This window comes from Musa acuminata, chromosome BXJ2-3 (genome assembly GCF_036884655.1).
Source record: "Musa acuminata AAA Group cultivar baxijiao chromosome BXJ2-3, Cavendish_Baxijiao_AAA, whole genome shotgun sequence".
Lineage (NCBI taxonomy): Eukaryota > Viridiplantae > Streptophyta > Magnoliopsida > Zingiberales > Musaceae > Musa > Musa acuminata.
In genome coordinates, this window is record NC_088340.1 from 32,803,559 (window position 1) to 32,826,029 (window position 22,471).

Sequence of the window (22,471 nt, forward strand, 5' to 3'; positions counted from 1 at the left end):
CGAGCACAAGGGTTTAACGAGGCTGCCATGGAACGAACAGATGCTATCGGATGCAGTGAGAGTCCGCACCCGATCCGACAACAACCGAGGATCTCATAGAGCAACAATACGTTTCGCACCCCTGCTTTCATTTCCACCTGCGTACCGTGTGCTATGATTGGAGGTACTCAGTGGGACCCATCTTTACGTAGAATGTCTACATGCACATGGCGACAAACGTATTGGTAAGTTGCAATTAACATTAATTAAGGTTACTGTTTTGTAATGGTTGTGCTATGAGATGGCTCTTAAGGGGGTTAATAATTACTCCTTTGTTTTATTGGCTCTACTGCAATTCTTTAATTTGTTTTACTATGGCTACAACGTATTTGTGTATGTGGTTTTGGAGGTTGAACATCTAAAACTTTATCATAATTGTGTTCATTTTTAATAATTATTTTTATTTTTCATTTTTAATTTTAATTTAGAAGAACAAACACACAATTATTAATTTAAGTGGATGTGGAAGATGGACTACAAACTTAATTATTAATTTGTGCATGTGGTTTTGGAGGTTGAACATCTAAAACTTTATCATAATTGTGTTCATTTTTAATAATTATTTTTATTTTTCATTTTTAATTTAAATTTAGAAGAACAAACACAATTATTAATTTAAGTGGATGTGGAAGATGGACTACAAACTTAATTATGATAATACATCAATAATATATGAGAGAAGAACCATTTAAAGAATTTAAAAAATACAAACACATAAAATTGTTTATTGATACAAATTATCTTAAATCGATTTCAACTTAAATGTAATTTTTTTTTATTTTTTTTTCTCCGGCTCCCATTAGATTTATAAGAGTGAAATTTTAGAAGCACTAAAAATATTTCCTTGCTTCTTCCCTCCATTAAAAAATATATATATTTTTTTATTTTTTTCATAAATTAGTTTTTAATACTTGAATGTTTTTTGAGTATCTAAAAAATTTATGAATCCAAATAATATTAGGATTGGAAAGTAATTCAAAAATTTTGGAGCCAAGTCTTATTGGAGGATAAGAAATTTAATATGGAAAGACTCAACAGAAAATCTTAATATGAAAAAAAAAAACTCATTATGAAGGAAGGATTAAACATGAAAATTAGGTTTTATTATTATTATATATATTTATATATATAGTTTTGATGGGGATAATAAAATATGAGGAAATAATTTGGGTGTTGATTGAAAAATTGATATATGGAATTCTCTTCTTGTGCCAAAAATTTTCCCTTCCATTCAACACAAAATAAAATATACAATTCTATCCATAATATATCATGTATTTGTTATCAACCTAATGAGCATGTAAATATAGGAGTTAAAGCTGCGGGTTTCTTTAGCAAACTGGGAGAGACCACTTAACTCATGTTAGACCAGATATGATCGGGTCAACGATAAAAAAAAACAGAAATACAATTTGGTCGTGATTTTGACCCACTCGAACGTGTTAAAAATAGGGATTAAGATTGGATGGAAGAGGCTTATAAGTACCATAAAAGGAAGCCAATTTGGTGGACGAACGACGACGAAGTTATTAACAGTGGTGAGAGCACCGAATCGAGCATCTCGGCCTCTCTGTTTCTCCGCCTTTCCCTCACCGTCGTCGTCGCCTCCGTCTCTCCACTTATTAACCCCCTTCTCCCGCTGAAAGAAAGAAGTGGGTGGGCGCATTTCGTTTCGTTTTCTTCTTCTTCTTCTTCTCTCGTCTTCTCTCTTCCCCTCCCCCTCTTTCCTTCCTGAGTCCCATCCCCCAATCTCCCACTCCACCCGGATGCTGCTGTAGGAGCAACCAGCACAGGTAGATTCCTCCGAACGACGATAAATAAAGGGTCTCTGCCGTGATGGCTTCGAGGAGACCCTCGTCTTCCTGCCGGTTCTTGTCTCTTTGTCTGTTGTTGCTGCTGGTGGTGCTGGCGTTGAGCCCTTCGGCTGGCGCCAACGGGGTGTTCAAGGTGCGGCACAAGTTCCTCGGCCGCAAGCCGTCCGTCGGCGATCTCCTCGCTCACGACAGCCGGCGCCACAGCCGCATCCTCTCCTCGGTCGATCTCCCCATTGGCGGTCTCGGCCTCCCCACCAGCACCGGGTTCGGCCTCCGTCCCTGTCTTCTCGATTCTTACATGCTCTCGTTTCGGTTGCATTTTGACATCTTGCTGTTGTTCTTTTGGGGTTCGGTGGATGGGTTTGTAGGTTGTATTTTGCGGAGATAGGTATTGGGAATCCGTCCAAGAAGTACTACGTGCAGGTTGACACGGGAAGCGACATTCTCTGGGTGAATTGCATCTCGTGCAAGCGTTGCCCTCAGAAGAGCGATCTCGGTGTATGAGTCAAGTTCATTTCTTCTTCTTGTGTATTTTTATGTATCTGCTGTTTCTACCTCTGTCCGACCTTTAAATTAATGGCAATTTGAGAATTGGGTTACTTGTTGCAGGTTGAGTTGACATTATATGATCCAAGGGAGTCGGTGAGCGGGAGCTTGGTATCTTGTAAGGAGAACTTTTGCGTCTCCACGTATGGTGACATTCCTGGCTGCGCGGCGAATTTGCCATGTGAGTATCGTGTGGTGTACGGGGATGGGAGTTCTACAGCTGGTTTCTTTGTGACGGACTCTGTACAATATAATCAAGTGTCCAGTGATCACCAGACAAGACCGGTCAATGCAAGTGTTACATTTGGGTGAGTTTCAACTTTTAGCTGCCAACTTGATATTGTATGCTTATAGTGCTAAATTAGTGTTTGATGAATGGCATTTTCATGGACGACAATCCTATCCCATCATTTTGTTTGATTATTATTATCATTTCAATGTAGCATGGCTATTTGATACCAATATTCATATGCTAGAATGATTAAAAGCTATAAAATAAAATAAAAATAGATGGTTCAACTATGGTACACAATCTGGATTTTGTTACTATTGGCAACCTTTTTTTTCCAGTAGGTAAGAAGTATGGTATGTGCTGCCAGCATGGCACAGTAAATTGTATGTTAGCATGAACAGGCATCCACTAAAAGAAAAAGAAGAGATGACAAGATCCTACAAGAAACATTAAATGCTTCTTCCCTAGCCCCTCCTTTCTACAGCCAGTGAAGATGCAAGGTGAAGGTGCCAAAATGCTAGTATTGAAGTCCTAGACTGAAACATAGATACCTAGCTAGCATATAGAACAAATCTGACCAGATTAGTTCAGTTCTCATGGATCTCATTGGTTTCTTGGTTTAGGATAAAATATTAGTTTCTATCGGCCTTGAGTAAATTGGTTTAAGATCCCCATTATCGTGTCTCATAACTGCGATGACATGCAACATTTTGTTGCATATTCAAAATTCAAACACTTTGTTGATAAGTTGTTATTATCTAACCCAAGTTATCTAACATATTTGTCACACACATATGTGTAAGTACTTATATGTTTATTTGAATATCTGAAAAGAGGTGATTGTTTATAGGTTTATAATAATGAAACATAACCCCTTTCTGCCTATGACATGACCTGTTTAATTTGTCTCATGTATGGATGGGTTAAGGTTGAGGCTTAGTAACTTGCTATTGGATTGGGTCTGTACAAGTCTTTTTAATTTGTCAGCTCATGGTAAGCTGCAGTTGTAGTTTTCTTGGACAACTTTGGTGGTCTGCAATTTGTTGTTTCTCTGCACTCTGTCAGAAAGGTGACTTCCAGTAGCTGTTATTGCTTAATGATGTCAAGGTCACCTAGGAAAGGGCCGAGACAGGTGAGAAAGTTTAGGTGGAATTTGGAATTAATGAGGGTGCTAAGGTTGTTAATGACAGGCAGGATGGAATTGACGAGCAGAATGAGGATAGGGCTAGGGCATGACTGTTGGCAATGGCAGGCTGAGCACATGACATTGAGATTATGATGATGAGGGTGAGCTCATGTTCAGATATGGTGATGATCAGGTTGTGGGCATCCGATTGAACAACTGGTAGGAACTATCAGTGTGACCATAATTATGTCAGGCAGGTTGCTGTTTAAGGAAATCTTGACCTCTGGCTGATCTGATTAAGTTGGTGTGAGACCACGGAAGTTTTAATACCTGAGCTAAACCTGAAGATTCGGTATGTATAATTACTATGTGCATATTTGTGGGCTGGGAAGGTGTAACTAGGTGATTACGATTCTTCTTAAGATTAGTTAGTCCGAGTGCCTAGGTGATTGTCCATTTCATAATAACATAGCAACCCACATATTGTTTCAGATATGGGCTGTCATGAAATATTACTATTGCACAAATTGTATTGTTGATGATATTTGATGATTGTTGGTTTGTTGTGCTTTTTAACCTGAATTTCTATAAGGTCTCATTATTTCATTATTTTTCTTGGTTTTCTTTTCTTTTGATTTTTTTTATAATATGGTTCATGATTTAAACCAAGGATTAAATTCTTGGTCAGGTCTAGATACCATTCAGTGGTCAGATTTCTATGGTAATAACACTGTACAGTTTACCAAGTGTAGGTATGTGTGGGTACTGATTGATACCAGTCAGAGCATTTCAAGAGGAGAGCGACAGTAAGAGAGAGAGAGAGAGAGATTATGACAAAATAGTAACAGTAGTAGGAGGTAGAGGATGAGTGGGATCATGTGGTAGAGGCGAGATGGTGGCATAGACGAGTGGTGGAGAAAGAGGACAATGATGAGGGGTGGCAACACAGACGACAGCAGGGAGGAAGTGGCAATGTGGTGATGCAATCATGAGGAGAAGCAAAAAAAATTAGGAAGTGAGGAAGGAAAGAAGAGAAGAACAAGGAAAAGGGAAGGGATGGTTTCTTCCAGTATTGGATGATAGACTTCAAAAGGGGAAGAAAGAAAGAAGAGAAAAACAAAGAAAAGGGGAGGGATGGTTGATTCCAGTATTGCCTAGTATAACTGTACCAGTTAGGTTATTCGTTTCTATAAATTCATTTAGTTGTTTTTAGATTAATCTGTGTATCTGAAGATGCTCTTGTTCATTTTCTGAATAGTTAGAATTCTTAGGTTAACTTCATTCTTGATTTGGTTGTCAACATGTGCTTTGTAATTTTTCTTTTTTAGCTAGTTTGATAATGATACAGGTGTGGTGCTCAACAATCCGGAGATTTGGGTTCATCAAATGAAGCACTTGATGGAATTCTTGGGTTTGGGCAGTCAAATTCATCCATGATCTCGCAGCTGGCTGCTTCTGGAACTGCAAGGAAGATATTTGCTCATTGTTTAGACACTATAAATGGAGGAGGACTTTTTGTTATTGGACATGTAGTGCAACCGAAAGTGAAGACAACACCTTTGGTGCCTGATCAGTAAGTTTGCTACAGATACTTCGTGATTATTGTTTCTGCTCTTACTCATACTTTAGTTGATCAGGTTACTATACGTTGTTGATGTATTCATTTTTTTAATAATTTCTGTTTAATGAATTTGTGCAAATTGCAGTGTTATTAGAATGAAACACGGGAATTAAAATTAGACTGAATATAGAAAAATCTTCATTTCATGTGAATGGTGCTTTAGGTGTATGGTAAAATATTATATTTCAAGAAAAGGTGCAAGGTTACTGCAGATAATGTGAACTGGGAAGGATACTGTTTATTTGACAATCCACCTTTTCTATATATGCAAATATCCTTTTAAGGATCAAAAAGTACTCTTTCGCTTCATCTGTTACTTGCATTTAGTATCTGAATACTATCCTTGTGAAGATAAGATGCTAATTGCAGTGAAGCAGAAACATGTTTTCTTATAGTAATTTTTGTTGCAGACATGTAATGTAAATTTGCAGTTTCAAGAATCTTGACCAACCTTGTATTAGTTCAGTTCTACTTAGGATCATAGTTTATAATAGTGATGAGCATATGTATGTAAGACCTGAAGAGTACTATAGCAAGGATTCCCTTTTGGCCAAAATGGCCCATGCGGTATTGTGAATGGATTGGTTACACGACCATGCCAATGCAGCTATGGTGTCTGACAGGAAAAGAATAAGCATCATATCCTCTTACGATAGTGCAAGGCCCTTCCTTAATTATAACCTAGCTAAACTGAAGGATTAGAACTTCAGTTTCTAGTTTCAGGTTATTTAAATTGATGTTTTCAATCCCGAACTGGTGACAAAACTGAAAAGAAGCTAATTATTGGGTACCATCAACAATGTACGATCTGTGACCTAGTAGGTTCATAGGCTCATACATATTTCTTTAATTTTAAGTTTGTTTTAGTATGCAAAAGTCCACCTTTCTGAATCTAAGAGGAAATTTAAATTGGATATTTCTACACATGCATTGGCTGATATATAATATCTTGGAGCAAGGGTTATGTCAATTAGGGCATAACAATACAGGTTGATGTGATCATACAGGAATGGTATCTGCACATACCATGTCGAATCGTGTTGGACATGTGGATATATGGCTAGACTAATTTTCAGCACAGGTACAAGGGCATATTGGTAACAAAACATGTAATCATACCATGCTTGGAAGATATTGTTACAACCCTGTTCTATGAAATGATAATCTGTGTATAAGAATGATGAAGATGCCAGTTTCTTGAAATATTTTGTTTGCCCAGTCTAGTAAAGCATCATGTGGTTTAAGGCTTTAAGCAATCTCATATATGGTTAGTCACAAAAATTGACAGGACCATACCTGTGTACACATCAATGAGTAGCAAATCTTTTGTCAAAGGGTATTTTTGTGTCCATTATGGACACGTGACACTATGTCTTGTGACCTAAATGGTAGGTCAGGTAAGGCATATTAAAATTCTTGTGTGGCATATATGAAACTGAAAACAGTTTGAGTTCATTTAAAGATTACTTCATGTAGTGTTGATATTGTTCCGATATGGAACAATTTGGTTCTGATTCTTTTTCATCACACTTATTGTAGAATCTTTGTGGTTCATTTAACCATTAGCAAACTGTTATCCCATTTGATTTCAATTGTTATTATATTTTCTCACATATACTTCAATTATTTGATGCCAACTATCTTACGGAATTTCTACTATGTTGTACCTTGTTTACAAGATCCAATACGGAGCAAGTGAATTCCATTACTAAATGTGTAGAATAGGGCAAATTTAGTAGGAAAAATTAGTTTAAATTTCAGCTATGTTCTATTTGGAAATAAGAAAGTTTAAATTAATCATCATCAGGAGTATCAGATGGCACATGTATCTTCTGTTAATTAAAAAAATATTTTTTTTATCACCCTAAAATAGCATACAAAACTCTCACACGTGGACTCGAACATAAAATCTATCACTTGTGTAATAGCGCACTAACCAATTGGATGTTTCAATAGAGACATACTGGATTGGTGGTTGCTTTTAAGATCTTTTTTCTCTAGAGCAAATACCTACAGATATCTTCCGAATGACCATGTGAAACCTTAAATGATCCTGGCCTTCTGGGTATCTTTAAGGCCAATTTGAGGACCATCGTGATCTACTAATACACTGCCCTGTCTCATTTTGCTTGTTTATGTACTGCAGTTATTTCTTTCCAAGACCACAAAAATAATCATTTCATTTGAAGTTTACTATGGATATTAGATAAAAACATAGATGTTAAATGTGATGTCTTTTTGTCTTACCCAGATAAAAATTATCTACTGCAGTATGAACTATGAAGTTTTTAATTTCTGGCGTATTCATATTTTCTTTTCCATAGATTTATATTAACAACTCCAATCCATTAGGTTTTTCCTTCATCAATTGGTTTTCTTGTCTCTAATGAATTTAGTATGTCTATCCTCGCTTCAGGCCACATTACAATGTCAATATGAAGGCAATTGAAGTTGGTGGGGCTATTCTAGAACTTCCTACTGATTTATTTGACACTGGAGACAAGAAAGGGACAATAATTGATAGTGGAACAACATTGTCTTATCTACCAGAGGTAGCCTATAAGGCACTAATGAATGCGGTAAGTGACTTCGTCTGTTGATTTTGGTTCAGCTGAATATTTTTCATGGACAAGTCATTTCTCTTTCTTTGTAGATATTTTCCAAATATCCAGATTTGAAATTCTACAACAATCAGGGGTTTCTTTGTTTCGAACATTCTGGAAGGTATGTTTTTTATTTCCTAACAATTCCAATTTAAGGTGATTTATATTCCACACCTTCAGGCAGTTTAGTTTGGAAAACCATTTCCTTGTTTTAGATTTTAGGCAATTACATCACAAATTACGGGCATCACATTTTGTGACTGCATGTGATGCTTAGGTACTGTTAGATTTTGTGAACATCTATTTTTTACTGTGTTATCTTGCTGAGAGATCTTCCAGAACTTATCTTGTATCCTGTTTGATTGCAATCATGTATACATGTCAGAAATTTCTCTGGGTATTGGTTAGCCCATCTTTCCATTTGTTTTGGTTGCTTTCATAACATAGGTTTGAGGCGATACTAAAAAGTTAGATAGATTAGGCCTGGAAGTTGTTAGATCAAACATGTTGCTTATATCTGCATTGCTTGACCTATATTCTATTAGTAATGCCTGTTGGAATTACAAAGATAGTTCCAAGTAATCGATAAATTTATCAAAAGTTGGCTGGATGAGATTATTTCTTTATTGTCTTTGCATTACATTTAATTTGGTGTTTCTTTATAATATTAGATGAGTACCCTTCCAGCATGTAATATTGTCAGTCAGTTCCTTTTTTCTATAATTAATTCCTACTGCACATATTTAGAGTCAGGGAATAGCCATAAAAGATTGATAAATTAATTGCTAGACCATCATTAGCAAGTTAGTAAGATATTTCTCCTTACGTGGTTCATTGATGTTTATTTTATTATAGCTATAAACCTTCAGTTTTTGTTAGTTGGATTTAGAAAGATCTTTTTTTGTCATGAGACATGTTGATATGATGCTAACACAAGGATGAACACAACAATAATTAGGGAGAAATTGCAAACAAATGAACGATGGGAGAAAAAAGGAATTAACATGGTGTCTTTAGTTCCGTATTGGAGGTGATATTGACACATGTCAACACTGGAAGCGTTCGAGCTTCTAGACTTTCCCTTGTATAGACCATTATTAATTGTTTGTTGGCAAAAGACTCGTGTTTACCTTCTCTGCACAGTAATACAGGCCAGTAAGGTTGTAATCATCTCAGTTGTTATGTTGTTCTTTTAGTTCATTTTCGACCCAGCCAACAAATTCTTTCCTTAAATAGATTCATTTCCAATCTAGTATAGGAAGTTGAATTTATCTTTCCTTTTCTTGGCATATCTTCCTTCATATAAGTCAGTTCATTTCTTTTGTAGGATACTTCTGAACAAACTAAATTGCTGAAATTTTGTTGTTGAATGGATTTTTAGTAGAATGACAATTAGATATTTTAGATATTATCAAATGAATGTTCGTTGTACATCTCAACCATCTTTGTTACCAGGATAACTAATTACAGATAAGAATTGTGGATTTATTCAGCTTGCTTACAATTTTTTCTATCTTGATTGCAGTATAGATGATGGATTCCCAGAAGTTGTTTTTCATTTTGAGAACTCACTTTTGCTGAATGTATATCCTCATGATTATCTTTTCGAGAATAGGGTAAGATAGATTGTCTATTTTTATGTTTAGCAGGGTGATGGCCATCAAAATTTACTTACAAAATTCTTCAATTGCCCTTTGTCCTATTTGCAAATTTTGTTTGTTTGCTAGGGTTCTGTTATATATGATGTTGTTGTTTCTTCTTTATCATTCTTGAAATTGCAGTTGCACATTTTTTTTTTTAACGTTAGATATTGTGATACTTGGAGCAAATGCCATCCAAAAAATCTTTAGTTGGATATCCTGCATTTGATTTTTGACATGGATATTTAAATTGTTCTCAACAAAGTATGTACCCAGTGCATGAGCTCTCGCCAACTCGAGGTTAGGTCCGGGGAGGGTCAATGTACACAGTCTTACTGTTATGACAAATTCATATCTTGTTACTCTGGTCTATTTGGCTCATACAGTTTCTTGGTTAACTGATTCTATTATTTCATGACCCAATTTCCCTCGAAGACAAATACTCAAGTACCACTTTGGGGGATGAGTTATGACCTATATATATCATCTCACTTACAGTGTATAATCATACGGTTCATTGGGTGTTATGTACATGGAATATATCACCCATGTTGAACTTGTGGTGGATCAGGGGCTTTGAAGCCAAAGCTTCATGTATGTAATTTGAGTTTGCTCCCCATGCAACTTAGCAATATTTTCAGCCATTACCAAGTAGATGGAATATGCCATTTATTTGGCATGGTATAAACATACCTTTAGCAATAGCAAATAAGGCATCTCAGGATGTTTCAGATGATTTGGAACAATACCCTGCCTTGTATGTGAAAGTAGGATTCTCGGTCTGGGTTTAGAGTTCCATAAAGTGTTATTGATGGAAGAAGTGTGAACGATGGATCCCACTGAGTTGAATTTGATCCATAAATAAACGAATAGTCTTTGTTTCTCTCAACATGTCTATTTGGAAATTATCTGAATTGATATCATTTTCATTGATTCCTCATGAAGAGTTCATTTACATTGGGATTCAGTTAGTTATTGATGCTACCAACCTTTTTTACATATCTTAAGTGGACTAGTGAGTTGATAATAACTTCATTTTTTTTCTTGGAATTTGGATACAAGTAACATGGCTATGACTTTGATATCAAATGTGAGCAATTGAAAGCTAGATTTCATGAATACAGTGTCTGGGGCTTAAATCTTTTTATCATTTTGGGTGAAAAAAATATGCACAAATTCTATTGTTGATGTCCAAAGAGTTCTGGCCTTAAAGAAAGGGTAATCACCATCCAAATAAAAAGGATCTTTGTTTTGTGAAAATTTTATAGTTAACTCGGCTTTTAATTTGGATGTTAATGATCTAAACTAGTACCACAAGGCCAGGCATGCTTGGGCATAAGAGAGGGTTACAATTCAAACTCATTGAGTGCAGGAGCAACCATCTTCCTTATGGACTTGAAAAGGTTAAAGAAGAATAGAAAACTCAAAATTTACAAGTTGATATTTCCATCTGCTATAAATCAAGATTATAATACAAATTGATATTTTTATATGCTATAAATCAAGATTTTTCTTGATGGGTGAAACTCTAAATATGAAAAAATTAACAACTCTAAAGAGCACATATATGGAGCTGCACTGGAATATGATACAGAGCTATAAGTTTTAGGTTCTACAATGCAACACAGAAACGTTGATTCAACAAATCTTGGAAGGAATACGATGATCATGTGGTTACAACAAAAGATGTCATATATGTTCTCTAATGAATCTTCAAAATCATTTAGATTACTACTGAATATGTGAGTATAATAAACAATAGAGGTAACAAGGAACAGCTAGTATCCTTAGCTTCATTGTCAGTAAAACTTTTGCAGCGTAATGCTCCAACATGAGTGACTGTCGAGATCCCGTTCTTGGTAGCTGCTTTCTAATGATACTTATAGCATGTGCTCTCTCTCCAAGCCTCAGCAGAGTGTAGGAAGAGCATGGTCCTTGGGGAAAAAGAAAGAAGACCAGAATATTCTTTCATTTGCGAATGAGATTAGTAAGTATTCATTGGTCAAGAAGTACAGTTACCCACAAAGAAAGAGAAGAATAGAAGAGTGCATTGACATTTTGTGTGAGATGATCCTACTTGGAAGCTAGAGTTGGAAGCATTTGCTCCAATTTCTTTCTCCTGCTTTTGAGTTAAATTATAAATTGATTCTCAATGCTAAATTTAAGGTTTTTCTGTTTCATTTTAGAGAACCTATTGCCTAAATTTAAAATGTTCACCATTTCCCACTCTGATCCTATTTCTGGACTCATTTTTCAGTTCTTACTTACTAATGATGTCGAAAACTGTTTACTGCATTGGCAACTATGTTATGTATTTTTAAGACAGGATAATCACAAGTTTTGAATTTTTTTTTAACTGACATTTTTTTTTGCATTCTATGTATTTTTTGTACTGGTTTTTGAGGTAGTGTATTGCTTTGTCATTTTTGTCACTTGCTGTCCTGTTGTGCTGCATTTGTGTTTTAGATAATGTCATAATACTTTAATTTGTTGTTTTATTCTTGATATTTTAACAAATAGGATAATATCTATTGCGTTGGCTGGCAAAACGGTGGGCTGCAATCTAAAGATGGAAGAGATATGTTTCTTTTGGGAGGTAACAACTTCATTACAGACATGCTCTTTTGCTATAATTTGAGCTTTTTCATATTACATTTTGATTTAACAATATGGTCACTTCTGACATAATCATATTTGCAAATCCAAGTTTGATGCCATTTAGCTTAATAAAGCAAATACAACTCTTTATTCATGTGCAAAAAATACAGAGATAATATTCCTGATTATATACATTGATAGAGATGTAATGTCTTAACTCTACATTAGGGGATCTCCCAATGTTGGACAATTTTGAGGTACCGGATGGTTAGTGACACTTTGCCTTTATGGTATGGTACTTACTATATTTCCGTATCCTGAGGTAATATAATTTCAGATAGGAGATCATTTTAGTTTTATTCAAACTGGCTTCCTTTAGGAGTAATCTTTTCTGCTAACTTAGATCTAGCCTGCAATGATGTAGATGACAAATGATAATTGATTAAGATGGTCTGGATATTTCAAACAACAATATTGAGGGATCATGGTCAGGAGAGGGCGAAGAACTGAATAAATGGCTCCTAGGAAGCGGGAGAGACACTTAAGTGTGCACATAAGGAAGGGTTAGTTCTGTTGGAGCTGATAGCTTAGTCCTGTTGTTTCATGTACAACATTTTGGTTCCTTTGGTGAGAAGTCCTTGGAAAGCTCTTCCCCATAAGGCTTTCTATTGTGACTAGGAAATTATATTTGTTGTGCCTGTACACAGTATGGTGAATCTACAATTTTAATATGCAAACTTGTATACTTTTTCAAGTGTTCTTATAAATTTGACTTCAACATCACTCAAACGAACAGAAACTTCAAGATTGATGTTTTTCTTTTATTATTCATTATTGCTTGTTATCCAAAATGGGAGCAACATTTCCAAGGTTGTTCAAGTTGCAACAGAAAGAGAGACTTTTGGATGCTTTGCATCTTACAAAAGAGGAGGATTGTAAGATATTTGTCTGAAAAGAATAATAAGGTTGACTAAGACAGAGAAAAAGACATCAGGCAATTGTATTTTTCCTTAATCATTTTTCCATCTTGTGACTCAGCTCGGTAGTATTCATGTTGGATTGCAGGTCTTGTAGTTCATATCTTACAAGTCGTGCTCGCATCTTCTATTTGAATCTCACATCATAACTAACTACTAAACATTGCTTTCCAGATCTAGTCCTATCAAATAAGTTAGTTCTTTATGATCTGGAGAACCAAGTCATTGGATGGACAGACTACAATTGTAAGTTGCATTCGATTTTATTACTTGCCAAAATTATATCTTGTGAAAGCATTATCCAAGAACCGTATGTGTTGGGATCCAGAGTTGATCTATATCTTCTCCAATACTTGATGTGCGTGGTGACCACCACATATGATCTTATAGGCAAAGTTATGGAACATTTTAAGCGATAAAGGGGATTCAAATTCGATGTGTCCTCTTAGGCATGTCGGCTTTGTCCTCAGTTGTACAAACCATATATTATGATTACTATCGACATGTTCTCACTGATGAATTTGCCCTAATTTCAGGCTCCTCGAGCATCAAGGTCCGGGATGGCAAGACGGGAGCAGTTTTCATCGTGGATTCTCATAATCTTTACTCTTCTGGCAAAAGATTGCAGCTGGGAGGGTCCATTTTGTTGTTGTTGCTAACCCTTGTGTGTGTTTTTTGATTTGTTGAAACGGCAACAGCAAAGTTGAGTTTGCCCCATTCATATTCATTTATAGAAGAAATTTCTTTGCTCTTTATCTGTTTCGGTGTCTTGATCTCTCGAGAATTCCTCATATTCTCATGTGGAGCAACACGCAGCACAACGATATTTGTTTGACTCAATGATTTAACTTACATGTACTAATCATGACGAGCAAAATTCAGATTAGATCGATTCAATTCAAATAATTCTTTATTTATTATCAAAGATGTATACACTAAAATTTATTCTTACAATAGCATCTATATATTTCAAAATTTTAACCTCATCATATACAACTAACTATCTATTATTCTATTAAAAAAATATTAAGCCTACGATAGGGTTGATGGGATTGGGGATTACCGTCCGGTCTTTATAATTACGGATGAAAGAAGCGGCATTAGTTGTTAAATGCAGCACTTTAATGAATTAATAATCAACTATATTGATTGATTCTCGATGAATCTCCTCACGCATCTCAACGTGCTACATCTTGCAACTTTTCTGTGGTGTTTATTTTTTTATAATTATATATTGTTAATTAGATTTTTGATTTTGTAATGTAAAGAATTTAGATCCAATCGAGGTACCTTTTCATATTTGTTGTAGAAAATTTTGGTGGTGGATAAACTAAATAAATGTCTAAGCTGAGTCCTACAAAACTATGCCTAGTAGATTCAAAACTTAAAATTGTACGAGGATCGGAGGAGGCTTTGACTAAGTGTCGACTCTATATACTATAATTTGCATTTGTGTGACAAATATAATGGTATATATATACCTTGGGCCTTTCATAACATTACAAAAGATTATTACTGTTATGTGTTCCATCCGACGATAAATAAGATCATGAGATCATGTATCAAATCTGTCTGTAGATCTCATAACAATAGTTATGCTGAATCAATTTTCTTGCAGCAGAAACCCCTAAAAGATAAATATAAAATAAAAACGAAAAAAAAATAAAAATTTGATCTCACAAAACCCAACATGGCGAGAGGACGATAAGATTCTGTTTGAAGGACACGCCATGTGAATAATGTCCCCTTATATATATATATATATAGAGATAGAGAGAGAGAGAGAGAAAAGGGTGTGTTACAAGGAAAGAGAAGAAGAATTCCATTAGCAACCAAATCACACTCGATCCTTCTCCGGTCTGTCGAACTGATTCCAAAGGCCAAAGCTATAATGAGCAATAACAACGGCAGTGTCCAAAGCCGCCTTCTTTCCCCACTTTAGTAAAAGATTCCTGTACTCAGCCGACGAGCTCTGCCACCTCCGATCGCGCACTCTCTCCCAAGCCACAGCCACAGCCACCGCCATTAGAAGCCAAACCCAGAGCGCGTCCGGGTTCTATCCATCCATCCATCCATCCGTAGATCCGAACAACCAACCGACCCATGCTGCCCTCCTCGCTCTCATCGTCGTCGTCATGGTGGGTTTCCTGTCTCCGCTTCGTCCTCGCCCTTTCGCTTCTCGGCGTGGGCTCAGGAGGAGATCCCTACGTGTACTACCAGTGGGAAGTCTCCTACATCTCCGCCTCCCCTCTCGGCGTGAAACAACAGGTCCCTGCATCCCCCCTTCTTCTCCCTCTTATTTTTTTAGAGATACAGCAGCCCGAAAGAGAAACCATTTTAAGGCCACAAATTTAGTGAAAAGGAAGAAGATTAGGACGCTAGCTCGAGTGAGAACCCATATACCAATCTTGGTTGCTAGGGGTTTTGTTGCGTCGGGTCGAATCGTTGGTTCTTCTGATGTTTATGTGGAGTAGATCGAAATTATGCAAGATCGAGGAATGGATGATAGCTTCAGATGTAGATCGCAATTGGAGTAGAAATTATTAGTGAAGTTTTGGTGTCGAGCGAGGGTATGGGAAAATGTGAAGAGGGGAACCGGAGGAGGTGATTACGAGCTCAGAGATGATATGACCAGCTTGGAGTATGGGGGAGGAACATGCAGATCATGTATAGGACTTCAATGTGGCTTTAATCTTACGATCAGGGCAATTTAGTGTCAGTGTTTGTCCAATCTGGTACTGCTGAAGATTGCTTGCAGAACATATATGTATATATACATACATATATACATGTAACATCTACAACTTTGTAAATATTTCTACTACCAACCATGCTTGACTGCATCGCAACCGATCAATGTGACTTTCCATATCAAAATTATGCTTGCTTGCCCACTGTCCAGTGGAGTTGTAGATTTCTAGTAGTGGGATAATTGGAATATCCATGCTCAAATGCTGCTCATACAAGATGGTATCTGGGCATAAACCCAGACAAAGTTTTTCTAGGCTTAGCTTGGATCATATGATGCTTTTCGTTTATTCATGTCAAAACTCATCCGGCAACCTTGACTAGAATCCCAAAAGAATAAGTGTCACCACTTTTGTCCTTCGTATATGTGCCTCTACCAGTATGTGTTTATAATGATTCTGTAACCAAGTCTCTTAGACTTCCTTGGTGATTGGCCCTTACTAAAAGGGGCTGGCTATGACTGCAGGTCATTGGAATCAATGGGCAATTTCCAGGACCAATTTTGAGTGCAACAACAAATTGGAACGTCGTTGTGAATATCAAGAACAATTTAGATGAGCCTTTTCTCATGACGTGGTATAAGCTCTATCCTTGGTTACTTCTATAACATGGTATAAACTTTGTCTCTAGTGTCTTTTGTAACATGGAATAAGCTTTGTCCTTAGTTTCTTTTATGTCATGGTATAAACTTTAGCCATAGTTTCTTCCAATGCTTAATATGATTGTGATGTGATTGATTAGTATGAAATTATTTGATAGGAATGGTTTGCAGCAAAGAAAGAACTCTTGGCAGGATGGGGTTTTAGGGACAAATTGCCCTATCCCTTCTGGTTGGAATTGGACTTACGCATTTCAAGTCAAAGATCAGATTGGAAGCTTCCTCTATTTTCCATCAGTCAACTTTCAGAAAGCTGCGGGTGGCTATGGTGGAATTATCATAAACAACAGAGACGTAATTCCTTTGCCATTTGGATTGCCAGATGGAGATATAACTATCTTTATAAGTGATTGGTATATCAAGGGCTTCAAGGTCAGGTTATTTCTCATTCAGGATTCGACCATTAGTAAATGCAATTGATTTTCTTTGGGTGCTATTTGGTTTACTGACTCGAAGGATAACAGGACCTAAGAAAAACCATTGAAGAAGGAGGCGATCTAGGAACTCCTGATGGGGTTCTCATCAATGGTTTGGGCCCCTACCGCTACAATGAATCACTTGTTCCTGATGGCATTATTTATGAGACGATAAACGTGGATCCAGGTTACCAGCTCATGTTAACTTTTTATAAGCGCTCTTCATTTTGTCTTTGGGCTTTTTTAGCACCATATTCCGTGAACCCTTTCACTTAAGTTTACATGGAGATTATAATTATTGAAATAACACAAAATTGGTTTAGAATTGTATCTAGCTACCAGTTAGACTATGCATTGAAGGTTGTCGACATCATTTCTTTAGGATACAGAATCAACTGAGCTTTAGACTACGAGGTCCTCGTGCATTTTGTTCCATGAATATATCCTTAAGTTCTACTGACTACATAAATATGTCTGTAGCTAGCTTGACAAGTGATATATAGTACTTTCTTTTGTTTTCCTGCACATGGTCTCTATTATATTACCGACAAAAGCTTGTTGTCAGTTATGATAAAAAGTTATATCAAACCTTCTTTCTTATTTCAGGCAAAACATATCGAATTCGAGTGCACAATGTTGGATTCTCATCTAGCTTAAATTTTAGAATACAAAATCATAACTTGTTTCTAGTAGAGACAGAAGGTTCTTACACTGTGCAACAGAACTACACGAACATGGATATCCATGTGGGTCAATCGTATTCCTTCTTGGTCACAATGGATCAAAATACTATCAGCGATTACTTTATAGTAGCAAGTGCTCGGTTTAGCAATTCAACTACCAGGGATAGATTAACTGGAGTGGCTATATTGCATTATTCCAATTCCCAGGGGCCTGCTTCAGGTCCACTTCCTGATGGCCCAGATGAGGGTGATACATACTTTTCAATGAATCAAGCAAGGTCAATCAGGTATCTTTGATGTTGAACAAGATGCATTTACTTGCTGTCTTTTAAATATTTGTCTTGTTTTATTGTAAATATGTTTTTGCTTGCTTGTGTTGATGAATTCCTTTTAACCTCTTATTTCAAGTATAAAACATATACTGATTCCTAGTTTTCATCATGTTGATCAACTGCAGATGGAATGTCTCTGCTGGTGCTGCTCGTCCTAACCCACAGGGATCTTTCCGATATGGTGAGATCACTGTGACTGATGTCTACGTACTACTTAACAGACCGGCAGAGATCATAAATGGGCAGATGCGTAATACCTTGAATGGCATCTCTTATATTGCTCCTTTTACACCTCTTAAACTTGCACAGCAATTTGATGTGCCAGGAGTCTATAAGCTTGATTTCCCAAATCGAATGATGAACAGACCTGCAAAAGTTGACACATCCATAATTAATGGCACTTACAAAGGCTTTATGGAAATTATTTTCCAGAATAATGATACTACGATTCAGAGCTATCACATGGATGGTTATGCATTCTTTGTTGTGGGGTAGGATCTGCTTTGGACATTTTCTTTTCCCAGTATCCTTTGACAATTTGGACTTCATGTATAACATGGCTTTTGCTTTTTTTTTTAAATTTGATCCTAGGATGGATTTTGGGATCTGGACAGAAAATAGCAGGGGTACCTACAACAAATGGGATGGAGTCGCCCGTAGCACAATACAGGTATGTTATACTGGTTTTTGTTCTTGAATCTCTCTTTAGCTGAGCTGCACAAAATAAAAAGCAAGATTCTTTCTGCCAATATGTCTGTCTTAAGAGGATACTGCTCTAGCCTAGGAGTACAAGAAAGAAGATAATAAAGTCTTCATGTTTATCCAAGTCAAAACTAAAAAGATCTATGTGAGGATGTGGTGCTTTCTTTTAAAAGAGATGTTTTCAGAGAAAGTATTGTGCCCAAATAGAGAGCTTCCTAAGGTTGTGTTGAGATGCTTGATCTTGCCCAAATAGAACTGTATTATAGAATGCTTGAGAACAAGTGAAATTCTGAATCCTTTGCTTAAGACTGAATTGATCTCATGTGATGTCTGCCCCATATACTAAGATTTTATTCATCAGATCAGCATTTGCTATACTGTGACATGTAAGTACGCAAAATTTTGCATACTTGCATGTCAGCACCTCCAGCATGAGTTGGCACATGTATCGGTAGCATGATATGTTTTTACTCATGTTGATTGGTACTACAATCTCTGAATCAGATGGATTACTAGTGGAAGAGTCATCAATATTGTAGGGTTATTCGAATAATAGTATATCTGCATAACCTGCTGGTGTCAAAATATTTCTGGGAAAAGTTTCTCTGAGCTGGTGGCTTGCCCTCCATTTGGTGCTACTTCCATGTAACTGGTGTATAATCTCAATATTCAGTGTAGGAAAAATGTTGGGTTTCTGAGGTAAGCATTCGGTAGATTAGTTTAAAACTCAGGGATGAGTTTTTCTCTTTCTAAAGTGAAAATATTACCTTAGTTCCACATCATCTCGATTTAAATAACTTCTTGGATATCAAATATTGGGTACAGGTATATCCTGGAGCATGGACAGCAATCCTTGTTTATCTTGATAATGTGGGAATATGGAACTTGCGTGCCGAAAACCTCGACACATGGTTCAGGGGTCAGGAAGTGTATATAAGTGTGGTCAATCCAGAAGATAGCAACAAGACCGAGCTTCCTGTGCCTGATAATGCTATTTTCTGTGGTGCACTATCAAGCTTACAGAAGTAGGATCCACATCTATCTATATTCATTTCTAAATTTTGTTCTGCTCATCTGATGCTACAAACACATTACCAAAATCCGTTTGTTTTTCTGATGTTATCCACTATTGATTGTCATTGCAGGCAGCAGTCACATAGATTTTCATTTTCTGAATCATCGTCGGTTGCCAATCTGAACAAAATGCTGTTGTTGTGGCTGTTCATTTCCTGGACCGGAATCATCTTCCTATGACTTCGTAGACGATAGATACCAGAAGAAAGTGCAGGAAAGCATACTGGATTTGGTTGATGTGAGAAGCTCTCGTTGTTTATCTAATCTCAGATCAGTTGTTTATGGTCTTGCAGTACAGAAGATTCTATCCGGAGTAATCTAAGTGTAAAGATTAGGCTCTGTAGAGATCAATTTCTTGGTTTTGATCAGCTGCAGTAATTTGTTGTTGTGTGAGAAGTCAGAGCTAAAACTTTCTGTTATCAATTCATTTAATTGATTTTTACGATTGATTTTGACATGTGGTTATCTAATTGGATGTTTATAACTCTAATGCTTTTCTACTCTTTCGATCGATTAAATTGTATCATGAGATGATTAATCTGGCATTTTGTATTGCTTAAATTGAATGGATGTATGTTTATTGCTTGCATATGTTGAGAATGCATGCAACCTATGACTGATGTCATGATAAGCGTGTGTTAGGTGTACTTCTAATTCCTAAGAGTACCATTCAAGTGGGTACTAATTTCTTTTATGTGTCACGTGGGTGATCGGTGACTCGACTCCGGATGCGTCCTCAGAGGTCCGTCACCGCCCGATTCCCCTTCCTCCGTCTCCGTGGCCTCTCCGCCGCCGCCGCCTTCCCCCCAACCCCCGTCGACCCCTCCCTCCTCCGCCGCCTCGCCACCGTCCTCTACCAGCAGCAGCACTCCCCCGACCCCGCCCTCCACGCCAGCCTGCGCAAGCTCCCCCTCCCTTCATCGCCTCCCCACCTCCACGAGCTCTTCCTCCAGGTCTCTAACCGCTTCCCCTCCTCCTGGCGCCCCGTCCACCGGTTCCACCTTTTCCTCCTCCACTCCCTCCCTTGCTCCTTCTCCCACACCCCTGTCTCTGCCGCTAAGATGCTCTCCGTCTTCGGCCGCGCCCGGAACGTCGACCTCCTCTGGCGCTGCTTCCTCGACGCCTCCGCTGCCGGCCTCCTCACGTCCGGCGCCCTCTGCGTCGTCGCCGCCGCATTCGCCGACGCCCGCGAGATCAAGAAGTGCGTCGAGATCTTCCACCACGTGAGCGCGCACGACGAGTCCCTGTGCAGCGTCGACACCCTTAACAGGGTCGTCGAGACGCTCTGCGGGAAGAAGAGGCTGGCGGACGTCGCCAAGGACGTGGTCTGGAAGCTGAAGCCCCTCGTCGCCCCCAACGAGGCCACCTATCGGTGCCTCATCGTCGGGTTCTGCAGGGCGGGGGATCTGGTGGAGGCGTCCAAGGTCTGGAACCGGATGCTGGACGAGGGGATCGAGCCCGGCGCCGAGTCCTACGAGGAGGTCGTGGTGACCATGTTCAAGAACAACCGGTTCGAGGACGCGATGCGGCTGTTCAAGGCGATGCGTGAGAGGAGATACCGCGACCTGGGGCTGCCCTCTTACAGAGCCGTGGTCAGCTGGATGTGCAAGGAAGGGAGGGTCACGTACGCACTCATGCTGTTCGGCGAAATGCTGAAGAGAGGGGTGGGGGTGGACAGCCCCACGCTGGGGGCGTTGGTGTACGGGCTGCTGGTCAGGAGGAAGGTGAGGGAGGGGTACAAGGTCTTGGAGGGTGTTGCAGAGCCGGATATAAGCATGTACCATGGGTTGATCAAGGGCTTGCTTCGGCTGAGGAGGGCAGGGGAGGCCACGCAGGTGTTCAGGGCCATGATGGAGAGGGGATGCGAGCCCATCATGCACACCTACATAATGCTGCTGCAGGGGCACCTGGGGAAGAGGGGGAGGAAGGGGAGGGACCCGGTGGTGAACTTTGAGAGCATCTTCGTCGGCGGGCTGGTGAAGGCTGGGAAGACGCTGCAGGCCACCAAGTATGTGGAGAGGATGATGTGGGGTGGGGTGGAGGTGCCGAGGTTTGACTACAACAAGTTCCTGCATTACTTCTCCGACGAGGAGGGAGTGGTCATGTTTGAGGAGGTAGGGAAGCGGCTGAAGGAGGTGGGGTTGATCGATCTTGGTGATGTTTTCTTGAGCTACGGAGAAAGGATGGCTACGAGGGAGAGACGGAGAAGAGCAATGAGTGGGTTGGTTGATCATAGATATGAGGAACTCAGTTCACACATTGCAGGCAAATGATAGATGCAGACACAAGCAATTTGGTATCCTAAGCCTTTCGGTTAATGTCGCCAAAGGGACGATATGGCCTCCGAGATCTCAATTTGGTTCACTCCTGTTATAGAGTGAAGGAATGTGGGTGGAGGATGTGATGTGGTTGAGTTGGATGTGCCTGCCTCGTGGCGCCATCAATCCTGTGTGTGCCACACCATCGACCGATACCATCTCATTCTAGCCCACGTGAAAAAGAAAATTCTAGTGTTTTGAATTCATATCACAAGGTCGGTTTAAGCAGTGTTGTGCCAAGCTTCATTGTAGCTTTCTGCAAGGTAAGAAGAATATGTTCATAGCTTCTTGTATTTTGTGTAAATTAAATAAGCAACATGGTCAAAAGGTCACACGACAATTGT

The 22,471-nt window shown here is 38.4% G+C and overlaps 3 protein-coding genes across 3 annotated transcripts; all 3 read left to right on the plus strand.

Annotated features, from left to right (window-relative positions):
* The first annotated feature begins 1,568 nt into the window (after positions 1 to 1,568).
* On the plus strand, positions 1,569 to 13,951 carry LOC135607748 (aspartic proteinase 36-like). Its single transcript, XM_065099790.1, has 10 exons — positions 1,569 to 2,117; positions 2,222 to 2,351; positions 2,463 to 2,707; positions 5,106 to 5,330; positions 7,795 to 7,957; positions 8,032 to 8,102; positions 9,507 to 9,597; positions 12,142 to 12,217; positions 13,371 to 13,442; positions 13,733 to 13,951. The coding sequence occupies exons 1-10, from the start codon at positions 1,876 to 1,878 to the stop codon at positions 13,873 to 13,875; spliced, it is 1,458 nt and encodes a 485-aa protein (XP_064955862.1). The 5' UTR covers positions 1,569 to 1,875; the 3' UTR covers positions 13,876 to 13,951.
* Positions 13,952 to 14,979: 1,028 nt separating this feature from the next.
* LOC135607745 (monocopper oxidase-like protein SKU5) lies at positions 14,980 to 20,264 on the plus strand. The gene is made up of 9 exons (XM_065099788.1): positions 14,980 to 15,464; positions 16,411 to 16,520; positions 16,704 to 16,974; positions 17,067 to 17,205; positions 17,625 to 17,988; positions 18,159 to 18,524; positions 18,625 to 18,703; positions 19,561 to 19,760; positions 19,881 to 20,264. The coding sequence occupies exons 1-9, from the start codon at positions 15,300 to 15,302 to the stop codon at positions 19,987 to 19,989; spliced, it is 1,803 nt and encodes a 600-aa protein (XP_064955860.1). The 5' UTR covers positions 14,980 to 15,299; the 3' UTR covers positions 19,990 to 20,264.
* A 213-nt stretch (positions 20,265 to 20,477) lies between these two features.
* On the plus strand, positions 20,478 to 22,355 carry LOC135607747 (putative pentatricopeptide repeat-containing protein At1g26500). The gene has a single exon (XM_065099789.1). It carries the CDS (start codon positions 20,538 to 20,540, stop codon positions 22,080 to 22,082), a length of 1,545 nt encoding a protein of 514 aa, XP_064955861.1. The 5' UTR covers positions 20,478 to 20,537; the 3' UTR covers positions 22,083 to 22,355.
* The last annotated feature ends 116 nt before the right edge of the window (positions 22,356 to 22,471 follow it).